Source organism: Onychostruthus taczanowskii, unplaced genomic scaffold, assembly GCF_017590055.1.
Source record: "Onychostruthus taczanowskii isolate IOZ18803 unplaced genomic scaffold, ASM1759005v1 scaffold118, whole genome shotgun sequence".
In the NCBI taxonomy this organism is placed as follows: Eukaryota; Metazoa; Chordata; class Aves; order Passeriformes; family Passeridae; genus Onychostruthus; species Onychostruthus taczanowskii.
The window spans coordinates 1,562,634-1,576,383 of NW_024498329.1; the positions used below are offsets into that span (position 1 = coordinate 1,562,634).

At 39.8% G+C, this 13,750-nt stretch overlaps 1 protein-coding gene across 3 annotated transcripts in view; it reads left to right on the forward strand.

The window, feature by feature from the left end:
* HERC1 (HECT and RLD domain containing E3 ubiquitin protein ligase family member 1) overlaps nt 1-13,750 on the forward strand; it is a 101,973-nt gene that overhangs the window by 85,032 nt on the left and 3,191 nt on the right. For all 3 annotated transcript variants that reach the window (XM_041427677.1, XM_041427679.1, XM_041427678.1), the window contains exons 55-75: nt 731-861; nt 1,818-2,017; nt 2,482-2,596; nt 3,138-3,284; nt 3,802-3,903; nt 4,042-4,215; nt 4,521-4,814; nt 5,482-5,547; nt 5,669-5,794; nt 6,219-6,357; nt 6,823-7,004; nt 7,638-7,793; nt 8,284-8,406; nt 8,969-9,071; nt 9,756-9,925; nt 11,200-11,338; nt 11,632-11,801; nt 12,146-12,315; nt 12,486-12,651; nt 12,944-13,020; nt 13,448-13,700. In XM_041427677.1, coding sequence (XP_041283611.1) covers nt 731-861; nt 1,818-2,017; nt 2,482-2,596; nt 3,138-3,284; nt 3,802-3,903; nt 4,042-4,215; nt 4,521-4,814; nt 5,482-5,547; nt 5,669-5,794; nt 6,219-6,357; nt 6,823-7,004; nt 7,638-7,793; nt 8,284-8,406; nt 8,969-9,071; nt 9,756-9,925; nt 11,200-11,338; nt 11,632-11,801; nt 12,146-12,315; nt 12,486-12,651; nt 12,944-13,020; nt 13,448-13,700 — 3,203 coding nt within the window. The remainder of the gene's footprint in view (nt 1-730; nt 862-1,817; nt 2,018-2,481; nt 2,597-3,137; nt 3,285-3,801; nt 3,904-4,041; nt 4,216-4,520; nt 4,815-5,481; nt 5,548-5,668; nt 5,795-6,218; nt 6,358-6,822; nt 7,005-7,637; nt 7,794-8,283; nt 8,407-8,968; nt 9,072-9,755; nt 9,926-11,199; nt 11,339-11,631; nt 11,802-12,145; nt 12,316-12,485; nt 12,652-12,943; nt 13,021-13,447; nt 13,701-13,750) is intronic.

Here is a 13,750-nt window from a genome sequence, read left to right on the forward strand (position 1 = left end):
TATGGGATATGATTTCTGGTTTATGGGATATGATTTCTGAAAAGTCTGTGGGATCTTTATCTGCACCCTGTTCCCGCACAGCAGAGGCAGTGTGTAGTAATCTGGTAAAATCCTGCTATTCCTTGCCATTGTGGACAAACAGTACAGATTCCCTGCAGTGTCTGCTCTGTCTGCAGATGGCCTGCAGAGTGTCATTTGAATTCCTGAATGATTGCCATTTTTCCTTTATAGTTTCAGTCCCAAAGGACATCAAGTAGCAGATTGTTGGTAATATTGTGTGGTTTTGCATCTGGCTTCTTCAGTAAGCCTACAGATATTTTTTGGCAGAATCAAGTGAAGCAAAATCTACTTGCTAGGGGAGGCAAGTTGTTTTCAGAGCATTTTTTAGAAGCCTATCTCAGATACATGTATAAGTTTCAGTCTGCCTTTTTCTTTTACCTGGTATAGTTCTTTTCACTATACCAGGACTATAAATTCAGTTATTTTCATAAGAAGAAGAAGGAGAAAACTAGTGCAAAATAATCTCAACAGCTGACATTAGTGACAGTCAGTTTTATCTTTATAATATGACATCAGGAAATTTTTCAGACCAAAATACGTTAAGTGACCTTGGTGGTGGTGGACATTGTTATGCACTTCATAGTTTCGACAACTGCACTGCAAAAACCTCTTTGGTTAGGAGTGAAGTTCAGTTTAGTTTAATGAATGTTTGTGTTGTCTGTTCATGCAGTGTCTGTCACTTGCCTGGCCTGGTTCAGTGAAGACAGACCATTTGCTGTTGGCTATTCAGATGGAAAATTGCTCCTAGGAACAAAGGAGCCAACTGAGAAAGGAGGAGTTGTTCTCATTGATGCACATAAGGTAGAGCTGGTCTTTCTTAAACTAATGTAGACTTCTTATAGGTAAAACTGTTATTTGTAGAGAAAATCTGTTTAAGCTGTTCTCTCTATTTGAAAGCTATTTATAAAGACAAGTGCATGTTATTTTAAAAATTCACACCTATTTCTGATACGCATATTAACATAATGTTAAACTGTAAAGGAACGGTCTACCAAATGTAAAAAAAGGAAAGGAAAGATAAACTTGATACCCTCTTTGCTATCAGACACTGTGAAGTGTATGTACATACAGTGACGGAAGTGAATTAAGCACACAGCTGTGCATTGACTGGATTTAAAAGACTAATTGTTCTACTTGGTAAGAGTACTCATAATAAATCTGAATTTTGATTATGTCACATGTTTTTGTTTAGCTTCCTATGCAAAGCAAAAGGTGTTTTTCTAAATATGCAGTTGCAAAGGTTTAGAATAACCTTTGCTTGGCCAGAATGTAATAATGAATCATTAATAGTCCATTAATTATTTGCTGGGCTAAGAGCAGAATTCCTCAAATGTAGACGCAGTAAGAGCATCTTGATTGCTTCCAAGAGCTGCTCTGGTTGTGTGAAGCAGGGCAGTCCCACACTGTGGCAATAAGTCTGTACTTGCCTTCTTGCTGTGGGCTGTTTTCCTTTCCTACCTCTGACTCAAAGCTATTTCTGGGGAAAAATAACCAAGAAGGGTTTGCAATAAAAAGAAAACATCTTTTTCTATGTTTCCTATTTCGTTTCTTTCAGCAAACTTTCGAAGTCTTTTTAATTTGATAGTTCTGAAATGTAGTATTATGACTTTATAATTGCAACTCACTATCTGTGATTTCTATGAGAAGAAAATACTTTTGTTATTAGTAATTAAAAGTTACATTAGCTCTGAGAGTTAGATTTCCTCCTCATTGCTGTGTTACTTCATACCAGCTTTTCATATTTTTAAATCCACCAGGATACGGTTGTTAGTATGAAGTGGGATCCAACTGGTAAGATTCTACTGACCTGTGCCAAAGAGGAAACAGTGAAGCTCTGGGGGTGTCTGGGAGGGTGCTGGAGGCGCCTGCACTCCCTGTCCCACCCAGCCCTGGTGAATGGCATTGCCTGGTGTGCTCTGCCAGGGAAAGGACCCAAGGCCCAGCTTCTGTTAGCTACGTAAGTCATTGTTTAGTCGTTTCTGTAGTTCTTTTGCAGGAGTTTTCTACCAGTCTGTAGTGTTGGTAGCAAAGAAAAGCCTTTGTTTTTTTAAAAATAATATTCCTTCAGTAAGTCACTTGTCATGAGATTCGTGAAGTTCCAGAATTTAAATAGTGACCCAGGTGGTGTTTCCAGCTGTTTTCTCCATGACCTGTGAGTGCTAGTCCCGCTTGGAATTTTTTTGCTTCATCCAAAATTTTTTCTGAGAATATGTAGAAATGGAAAAGTTACAGCATGCGAGGAATAGGAAAAAATGCATTTACCTGTTGGGAACAGGCCCTTCTACTTTAGATTGATTGATGCAATGTGGTTTTATAGGAAGGTCGTGAAGACTACTGGTATATAAGTTAATACCAGACCCCTGATATTTTGTTAGTTGATGTCTTTATTTTGTTTTTCTAATGTCACTCGACTTGCTTTAGGGGATGCCACAATGGTTTGGTGTGTGTCTGGACTGTTCCCCAGGACATAATAATCACATTGCAGTCCAGCTCAGCTTGCTCAGAAGGATGGTGGGAGCAAGAAACAAGTGCCAAGGTAAAAGGACAAAACTTGCTGTGTAAGAAATTCTCTTTGCTCATTGTGAAGTTGAAAGAGAAGAATATGAGTGAGTTACTTGAATATCAAAGTTTCCTGAGAGAAGAAATTTGCTAAAAAAAGTTTACATTGCATTTGTGTATGCGTAGGCAGTTTCAGAACAGGAAATTGAAAAAATTATTTAAGATTAAGGCTGAAGATTATATTTTGGTCTGTTTTCTTTCCTTTAAAAGTTGATCAGTTTATCCTAAAATTTAGTGAGAGTTCAAAGTTTTTTGTAGATAAAGAGTGAAGATTATTTTCACCTACATAAATTGTAATGTGGTCTTGGATGTTGATGGCATTTTGTAAGGGGAAGAAAGCTGATAATGTGATCAAGTTATCTCTAAAATTTTGTCACGGGCCTGGGTGTTTTAAAATTATTTAGTGGGACTTTGCTGTGTGTGTGGATGATTGGTATTTATTGCAGAACACACGCATGTCATGCTACTCCATTTCCTGGAAGTAGTGCAGTGTTCCATAAGTGTGTGATTTCTTGCAGGATGGATACAGGAAGGCAGTGGAGGTGAAGTGTGTGTTCCAGCTGAGAGGACACATCACTCCTGTCCGCACTGTTGCTTTCAGTCCTGATGGGCTGGCATTGGTGTCTGGGGGCCTTGGTGGCCTCATGAATATCTGGTCTTTACGGGTAAGATCATCTTTGGTGTGGCTTGATTCTCATTCTTTGTAACAGTATCTGAAGTGGTCAAGGTATCAGACCAACTTCCACCTCACATGTTAGATGCATTAGAGAAAGTGTGGTGTAAGATAGTGTTATAACATAATAAATAATAAAATATAAATTGAAACTGTACTTAGTATTGAAGTACTTTATGGTTCAGTATTGATTGATTCTGTAGGGTTGGTCATGTTAGTTAGGCTTTGCAGAACCAGCCGCTTTTGTTATAGTTAAGAACAATATTCTCTTATGTTGAGGACTCTAATTTAAAGGGCTAGATAATGTGGATTATTAAACACTTTTAAATCCTTAGTTATATTATCTCCTTAATATGACAAAAATGAGGGGTTTCTTCTTTCAGGTTAAGCAGTTCCGTTTTTAAGTAGTTTTTGAAAACTTTTAAGAGTATCATCCCTTAGGAACGCGTATGCACTTGAACAGAACTGTAGCTCTGTTTGCACCTGACTCCAACCCCTTCTCTCCCTAGGACGGTTCAGTATTGCAGAGTGTTGTGATAGGGTCTGGAGCTATCCAAACTGCAGTGTGGATCCCTGAGGTTGGAGTTGCAGCCTGCTCTAACAGATCAAAGGTGAGACAGAAATGTTTGAACCTGTGTGTTTTCTGGCCCCTATGGAAACCTGTATGGTTGGTGATAAATCAATGGAGCTGAGTGATCCTATGTGAGTTTTTAATTTCTAATGCAACTAATGTGACTGCTGTTGAACAGGACGTGTTGGTAGTGAACTGCACCTCAGAGTGGATCTCTTCCAATCACGTGCTGGCGACGTGCAGGACTGCGCTGAAGCAGCAGGGAGTTCTGGGCTTGAACATGGCTCCATGCATGCGTGCATTCCTGGAGCGCCTGCCCGTGATGCTGCAGGAGCAGTACGCCTATGAAAAGGTATGAGAAATGCAAATGCTTATTAGCATTCATGGCTGACATGAGTTCACTCTTTAGATCTCAGCTGGTTTCAGTCTTTCACTAGAGAACCCAGAAGACTTCCCTACATTCTACTTGAAATATCTCTCACTATTCTCAAAGCTAGTAGTCTCATAATTTGAAAGTATTTCAAATATTAGAAAAACTTCGGTTAAGCATGGAGGAAGGTACTGTTCTACAGGACTAGCTTTTAAGGACTTGTATTTTGAGGTGATTGGTGCATGTTTCTAACTGGGTGTTCCCTTTTCCTCCCTGTTGCCCTGCAGCCCCATGTGGTGTGTGGGGACCAGCTGGTTCACAGCCCCTACATGCAGTGCTTGGCATCCCTGGCAGTGGGGCTGCACCTGGACCAGCTGCTCTGCAACCCTCCTGTGCCCCCTCACCACCAGAGCTGCCTACCCGATCCCTCTGCCTGGAACCCCACAGAATGGGCCTGGCTCGAGTGCTTCTCCACTACCATAAAAGCTGCTGAAGCCCTGGCCAAGGGAGCTCAATTCCCAGAGTCCTTCACTGTCCCAGACCTGGAGCCGGTTCCAGAGGATGAGCTTACTCTCCTGATGGTAAAAGTTGATACATTGTCTTAACAGCCAAGTGTGCTGTTCCTGAGCACACAGTATGATGCGGTGAAATCTCTGAACTGTAAACACTTACATTTAGTAACATAAGCACCAGCAATAAGTTTATTTTTTAATTAACTGGTTAGAATATACTGTTAAGATTGCTTTCTGTGTGTGTGTGTGTGTAATGAGTGCAAGTCAGTTGCACATTAAAATACAAAACAACCCAAACTATGACAGTAATTTTCATGTGTGATAGGAAGAAATGTAGAGCTTTATAGTGCTATTTTAAGAGTAACCTTTTGTCACATTCCCACACCAAATTATTTTGCTAGTGTCAATTTTCTTCATGATTTGTTATGTAAAGCAGAACAGACATTTTTAATTATGGATTTTTTATAAGCAAGCTTATAACATTTCAAGCCAGTGTTTACAACTGAAACTTCAAAAAGTCCTATGCATCAGTAGAAAAAGATTACTTCATCATGAATTTAGTTTTTCTTTCATTGATTTGGATCGCAAGCCATGGATAACAGTGTCATTGCTAGTCTGCATGCGTTTTTATTTAGAATAATTTAAATATTGTTCTTAGGAAAATATATATTGTATAACAGAAAAAGAATGTGCATCTCTTGTGCTGAACGTGGTAAATGTGGCTTTTGCTGTGTAGGATAACAGTAAGTGGATCAATGGCATGGATGAACAGATCATGTCTTGGGCAACATCAAGGCCAGAGGTCAGTAAAATTGATGTTTTCGAGGGTTTGGGATGTTTTGGAGGGGCTTTTATTCTTTTGAAATGTGGCAAGCTGTTGAAAGTGCGCTTGTTCTAAAGCCTTCTTTCATGCTCTTCCCTAGGATTGGCACTTAGGAGGCAAATGTGACGTGTACCTGTGGGGAGCAGGACGGCACGGGCAGCTGGCAGAGGCTGGCAGAAATGTCATGATCCCAGTGGCAGCACCTTCATTCTCCCAGGCCCAGCAGGTGATCACTTAGAACCAGTCATGGTTCCATCATTTGCCGTCTGTTGTTTGTACAGCTTGTCAAATTCCCTCTCTTAATGTCTTTTCAGTTTGTTGTTTGAATTAACTCTAAGCATCTCAAAACATGGGTTTCATGTAGAAAGGAAATCTTAAACTATTTAACAAATTCAAACCAAGAAGCCACTGAAATATGACAACACAGAATGATTTTATATGAGCATGATTTTAAAATACCTGTACAACTTGTATGTAATACATGTGGCAATTAGGCCTTCTGAAATAGCATTGACTTGATGGAATATTGTCTTGATACGGTTGCAAAGAAAACAAATGAAAACCAAATGGTGCACTGTAATGCAAGTATTACAACATTGCTGCATTTAGCATATAGTTTATTAACATTTCTTCATGTCTTTGTAACCTAGGTGGTTTGTGGTCAGAATTGTACTTTTGTCATCCAAGCCAATGGCACAGTTTTGGCTTGTGGTGAGGGGAGCTATGGGCGACTGGGACAAGGAAATTCTGACGATCTTCATGTCTTAACTGTCATTTCAGCCCTGCAAGGTAAAACTGTTGTATTTAAGAGGAATCCAGTGATGGAGCATAAATAAGCATTTTGGTAGTTAGTATAATTGTTTCTGCTGATGCTTTTCTGCAGATTTACTTGTTAAAATATTGTAGTTTCTAATTTAAAATTTGAACAAATAAGCAAGATCTTAGTATTTCCTTAAGAATTAAATAGTATGTTAAAATTCTTTAATTTTTAAGAAGGCTTCAGGCAAAACTGTCTGCTCAAATTAGGAACATTTGATTTCAAAACTAATGGCAAGACAGAAGTGTAAGTTCTCCATAAGAAAACAAAGGTTTTGTTCAAATTAAAAGTAAATGAATTGCTATAAAAAGAAGCCTTACTGCAGTTTGTTCCTTTCCCCAGACCTAATTGGCTGCCACAAAGCACCCATGGATAAATGTATGTAAGAGTTTGTTATAAGCAATGCTAAGCTTTGTTTTCTCGCTTGTCTTTGCCAGGCTTTGTTGTGACACAGCTGGTGACCTCTTGTGGGTCAGATGGACATTCCATGGCTTTGACAGAAAGTGGGGAAGTCTTCAGCTGGGGAGATGGGGACTATGGCAAGCTGGGCCACGGGAACAGCGACAGGCAGCGCAGGCCCAGGCAGATTGAGGCTCTGCAGGGAGAAGAAGTCGTGCAGGTTTCAAAATATTTCCTGTGTCTCCTCCAGTATTCCACTGTGTCTCCTCCCAGCTGCAGGCCTGGGAATCCAGTGCTGTAGAACTGCATGAAAACAGGCAACTTTTTAATTCTCTGGGCTTTATGAACCAGGGTGGTTGTTTCCAGTTAAAGGATGTCAATACCACAGATACATTAATTGACACTTGGTACTGGAGAGGACTAAAAATAGAACATGGAAGAAAGGGGTAATTTAAAGATGATCAAAATGCTGACATGGTTTATAAGTTTCCCTTCATCCTTGTCAGGAAACTTTGACTTACAAAAACTGGTCACCAAGACCTCCTCCTAAGTACTAACAATGTACAAAACCATATTTGCTTTTGGCTGGAGGTTTCTTTATAAAAAAATTAGGTAATCATACAGCAAATCATTCACGCAGATATCCTCCAGTCCCCCTCCATAACATTACCACTAAAGAGAGTTAAGAGATGAGTTGCTGGAGAAATCATTAATACTAAAATGTCTGTATTTTAGCTCTTTAAAAAGGAATATGGTTTAGGGTCAAGAAAAGTATTATATATGTACATGTAATAGTCAATATAAACTTCCAAGTATAAAATGTGTGTAAACATAATGCTTACTTTACTTCCAGATGTCATGTGGCTTCAAGCACTCAGCTGTGGTGACAGCAGATGGCAAACTTTTTACATTTGGAAATGGTGATTATGGTCGATTGGGGCTTGGAAATACTTCCAATAAGAAACTTCCAGAAAGAGTGACGGCACTGGAAGGTTACCAGATTGGCCAGGCATGGTTTATCTAAAATTAGCATTGTATATTAGTTTAAAGCTTGTGTTTTTAACATACTTAAGTGTTCAATTGTGGTTTTTAACCTTGGCTTTTGATTATGATGGCAGAATTTGAGTATGCATGATTTTTTAAATACTGACTTTCCTGAGTCTTTTGATCATTGTGAAAAACTGCCTGTGTTTTTAACATTTCAATATGTGGGCATTTTTAAGCATGAATTAATGGGATTTTTTCTATTTTTAAGCAGGGAACATGTGTGCCATAATACCATCCTTTGGTTCTATGAGCTGAGAGAAAGCACGTGTTGATAAGACACTGCTGAATTTCAGTCCTAAAGGTCTTTAAGACACTCTAATAAGCAGTGGAAATGTTAGTGGTTTTACAGGGATAGTTTATTTTTAAAACACAGTTTTTCTTCTTAAAGGTAGTTGGTATGTTTGAGTTAGTAAGTCAGCAAAAACAGTAATAACATTGTATCTCTCACCCAGGTTGCCTGTGGCCTCAATCACACTGTGGCTGTGTCAACAGATGGCTCAATGGTTTGGGCTTTTGGAGATGGAGATTATGGTAAACTTGGTTTGGGAAATTCCACTGCCAAGTCCTCACCACAGGTTAGATTCCTGAGGAAATGATTCTTTGCATAAACTTTCAGTGCTCTTAAAGATGTTGCACAGTGTTATTTCCAGATGTTATTAATTCCATGCTGTTGTTACACAGTCTGGCACGAAGAATTCTGATGATGCATTATGCTGAGCTGGATGCTCTCAAGAATTTTGTGTACATCATAGTGACTGTGTCCCAGTAGCAGTACAAATAGTCAATATCTGAGGCTTATCTTAGAGAAGAGAGATTTCTTCTTTTGGAAACTGGGGAGAAGGTTGTTTATACACCATCTACTTCTTCCCATGCCACTCTCCCTCACTTCCAGGAAAAATAGGTATTTTGAATCATCGTACATAGAATAAGGTGTTCATTCCATTGAAAAAAAAATGTTTCTGTTTCCTGTACTAATTTCCAAGTGTTAATTAAAATAATCCTACAGTGTGTGTGCTGCACAGTGGGAATAAAAAAATTTCTTTTTTGGAGGCAAGAGTCACAGATTGAATTTGTGTTTGCTTTCTGTTTATAGCATTGAAATACTATAGCTTGTTTTCCTTTCACTTTACCCCTTAGAAAGTGGATATTCTTTGTGGAATTGGAATAAAAAAAGTTGCCTGTGGAACTCAGTTCTCGGTTGCACTGACAAAAGATGGTCATGTGTATACTTTTGGCCAAGGTAAAACAAACTGTTCTTTTGACATTTCCATGTTTAGGCTTGTGTAAATTGCAGGTGAAAAAGGGAGAATATTAAGACATATTTCTAAAACTGACCTAATGTTACTTTTTAGAAACATGTTGCCCTAATCTAAATTTTGAAACTTGAACATACACCTGAAATCCAGATTTGTAGCTTTGTCTAGTTTGATCTCAGAACACCTTTCATTTTACTAATTTATTTTTGAAGAGCATTTTCTTAGCACTTCATTGAATTTCACACATCCAAAATCATTGGGTTGCTTCAAAGTTTACGTTGTCTAATTAAGCGCACATATGTGCAAACATGTTTAACAATCTGGGCAGGAGGATTTCCATGTGCACTGAATGAAACATGCAGAAACTTGTGAAGTCAGTTAATTCGTGTTTGTTATAAACCCATGCATTTAGATCTAGAGGCCCTGGTTTAGTTGAATTTGTTCTTGTTTCTGACTGACCATGGATAAACAGCTTCAGCAGTGTAAACGAGCACTGTAGGCAGCACTAGTTTGCAGCGAACACCGACGCCCGTTGTCCCTGCAGGGCTCCCCTTGTGTCCCAGCCCCAGGACTGTACAGATCTGCTGTCTGTCTCTCCCCTGCTTGTGCTTGTAATGAAATTCCCCAGCATGCTGCTTGCTCCTGGAGCCTGGTGCTTGCCCTTGCAGATCGCCTGATTGGGCTGCCCGAGGGCCGCGCCCGCAACCACAACCGGCCGCAGCAGGTGCCGCTGCTGGCCGGGGTCTTCATTGAGGACATCGCCGTTGGCGCCGAGCACACGCTGGCCCTGTCCTCCACGGGGGACGTCTACGCCTGGGGAAGCAACTCCGAAGGCCAGGTACATCCTGTTGTCTGCTCCTGACCTCCGGGAGCCTCTGGTTGCCCTTCACAGCTGTGCTGGGCATGGCTTCCCTTTGGTGGAAAAAAGGCATTGATTCTCCTTCCCCCCTCAGCATGATTGTGTTTTAGGTGATTTCCATTATTTTCTTGTTTACTCTCTGTGCTCTTCCACGGTACCAGTTTGGGAAAGCACTCCAAACATGCCACCCAAATTACTCTAGTTCAAGCATTTTAAAAGAATTGCAGATTTTCTCCGAATTCTTAAGCTGTCATCTTTTCAACATAATAAAATTCGTGGTTGATGTCAATCAGATTTTTGAACTCTTTAGATACTTTTCGTAATGAAAATATAAATGAACCTCTTTAAATGAAAGATTTTTTTTGAAGTCAGAAAAAATGTAGTAAATTATAAATTCTCCTCCTTTACCACATGCATTACTCAAATTTTTCTACTGCAGGCTACAAATTTAAGAAAGTGTCTCTTGATGTATTACCTACTGGTGTTTCAGGAAGTTTGGGCAAACTTCATCCTGTGGTGTTCTAGGATTGAGTTTTTGAGAAGGCTTGTTGAGCAAGGTGTTTGGAATAATTTTTGAGGAACTTATTTGAGGTGTTTATTTTAAATTACTTTTATTAGTTTTTTTTTTTTAATATGATACTTTGTATTTTTGAAAGAGAAAAAATAGTGTAAAAATGTAGAGAAATTAATTCTGAAAGCTGTTTATATGATTTTCCTTGTGGTTCAAAATACTGGTTTTATATAAAGTGGGGAAAAATATACTTTTGTGGTATGAAATTTTTAACTCACAGAATATGAAATTAGGATATGATATGAAACTCAGTGAAAAGTCGCAACAGCTTCAGTAAATGTTGTCTTTACACAAACTGTGTTTTTGTAAACCAGGATTTACATTCTAGAACAAAAATGCTGCTTAAATAGCACAGAGGAGATGTAGGAGCTTTGCTGTCTATGTGTGAGAGACTGCAGTACAGGACTTAGCAGCATGGATCAGATCCTCAGTCTGGGAAAGATTTTTTGAGAAGTCACCAGCTGTTTTCAGGTCTCTTTGACACTTGAGTCTGTTACTCTTGTTGGGTGCAGGTGCAGTATTTTGTCAAAGATAAAAGGTGAAAATATTTATGTGGCAGATATGTTTTATCACAATACGTATATTGCTGTAAACAAATATGATTTTTTTTACCATCTTCTCTGAATTCTTGCTTGGGGAGTGGTAGGAATACTATCACTTGTTGATTGCTACCTTTTGGCAGCTGGGGCTGGGCCACACCAACCACGTGCGGGAGCCCACGCTGGTGACGGTGCTGCAGGGGAAGAACGTGCGGCAGATCTCGGCCGGCCGCTGCCACAGTGCAGCCTGGACAGCTCCACCCGTCCCCCCTCGAGCTCCAGGTGAGCAACTGAACTTTTGTCTGGCCTTTTCTTCAGTCCTGGTGTCTCCTGGGCTGTGAGTGCGACAACAATTTCTGAATATTTAGGACAAAATTGGGGGTTTTTTATATCCATACCTTGTTTTGTTTCATATACAAATTATCTTACTCTCAGTCTGGCTTTTGTTGTGGTTTAACAAGCCAGTGGGCAGCTGAGCACTGTAGAAGCTACTGTGAGGAAAATTAGCTTCATCCAAGCCAAAGCAATACAGCACCTCTTTCTCAAACAAGTGCTTGGTTTCTCTTTCTGTGCAGGTGTTTCAGTGCCTTTGCAGCTTGGTTTACCTGATGCCATTCCACCCCAGTATGGGGCACTGAAAGAAGTGAGCATTCATACAGTGAGAGCACGGCTGAGGCTGCTCTACCATTTCTCTGACCTCATGTACTCTTCATGGCGATTACTTAACCTCAGTCCCAATAACCAGGTAAAATTCCATTTGAAAAAACTGGCTTGGCTGTGTTGTTCTGGTAGAGAGTTTCTGACCAGATCTAGATGGACCTTATTAATAGGGTCTGTAATTTTTTTGTTTAAAAAAAATAAAAATAAATAATTCCATAATAAAGCAAACTTCTTGAAGGTATTGCTTTACTTTTTCAGTTATGCTATCAGTGGCAAGTCAATGCTCTGGTTTACAAAAGCTTACGAGCCTCAAAACTAAAATCAAAAAGTGCTGATCTGTTTCCTGAAACACTCAAGTCCTGTTATTCTGTTAAGAATGGAATTATAGCCTTTATTAATACATTTATTCTCATTTGTGCTTTACTGCAGAACAGTACATCTCATTACAATGCTGGAACGTGGGGGATAGTGCAGGGACAGCTGAGGCCCTTGCTGGCTCCACGGGTGTACACCCTGCCCATGGTGCGCTCCATAGGCAAAACCATGGTGCAGGGCAAGAACTACGGGCCCCAGATCACTGTGAAAAGGATCTCCACCAGGTCAGTGCTGCTCTCACACTTGGGTTTGACCTTGTGTGCATGCTGAGATTCATACATTGCTTTCTGTTCTGGCATTCTGAGATGTCTCTGGACAGCTTTGTTGATGGAGTGACTCAGAGCCTTTACATGATTGTGAGTTACGTTTTTGGCTGTGTGTCTTTCCCCCAAAGGGGTCGGAAGTGCAAGCCCATTTTTGTCCAGATAGCAAGGCAAGTGGTAAAGCTGAATGCATCAGACCTTCGCTTACCCTCCCGTGCCTGGAAAGTGAAGCTGGTTGGAGAAGGAGCTGATGATGCAGGTGGAGTGTTTGATGACACCATTACAGAAATGTGTCAGGTACATCTGTGAATATTTTGGAAATGTGTAACAAGAATGTATCACAGTGCAGTCCCAGGAAAAAAAACCATTGTAGCCTGACATAAAGACGGGTCTTGAAATAAACATGTCTTTACTACTTAAAATCATCCTACCATGTTTACCTTCTCTCAGTATTTCATATGAATTTGTAAGGAGTAATCATCACCATAGTGAAATATTCTGTCTTGTAATGCTAAAATGTCTTAATAGTTCTGTTGTAAGTTTGCTTCCCCTCTTTCTAAGAAGGCTTTTTTGTTGTTGATTTTTTAAGGAACTGGAAACTGGAATAGTAGACCTGCTTATTCCTTCCCCAAATGCTACAGCGGAAGTAGGCTACAATAGGGATAGGTGAGTTGTACCGGACTTGCTTTTATTGCAGATGGTGGTGGGTTAAAATACAAATCTTTCATTGACTTTTTTGTACCAAATTTCGAGACTTCATGCTTGTCTCTAGTGTATTTTTTTTCCTCAGAGTATGTTGTCACTTCATTGTGGAGCCAGGGTGTGGCTTTAACATGAGCTTGCTGGATTGCTGATGGCAGAATTCAGAGTAGCATCAAGAAGCCAGGCTTTGTGCTCAGGAGCTCTGCCTCCCTCAGGCTGCAATGTTTTAACAGCTAAAGATAACAATAATCTTATTTGGATAAGTTTATTTGGACAATTGCTGATAAATGTGCTGGCAGTTACTGTGCTGTGCTTAGAAGTGCTTTCCCTTTTACTTCTAATGAGGTAGCATAAAAATAATACCCTTTTAATTCCTTCTTTGTCCTTTCAGATTTCTCTTTAACCCTTCAGCATGTTTAGATGAACATCTGATGCAGTTCAAGTTCTTGGGCATTCTCATGGGTGTAGCTATTCGTACAAAAAAGCCATTAGATCTTCATTTGGCTCCAATGGTCTGGAAGCAACTTTGTTGTATCCCACTTATCTTGGAGGATTTGGAGGAGGTAGATCTGCTCTATGTGCAGACCCTCAACAGCATTCTTCACATTGAAGACAGTGGGATTTCTGAAGAAAATTTCCATGAGGTAAGATAAGAAAGTCGGTGCTTTTAGATTTATTGTGAAAGCAGTTAGTA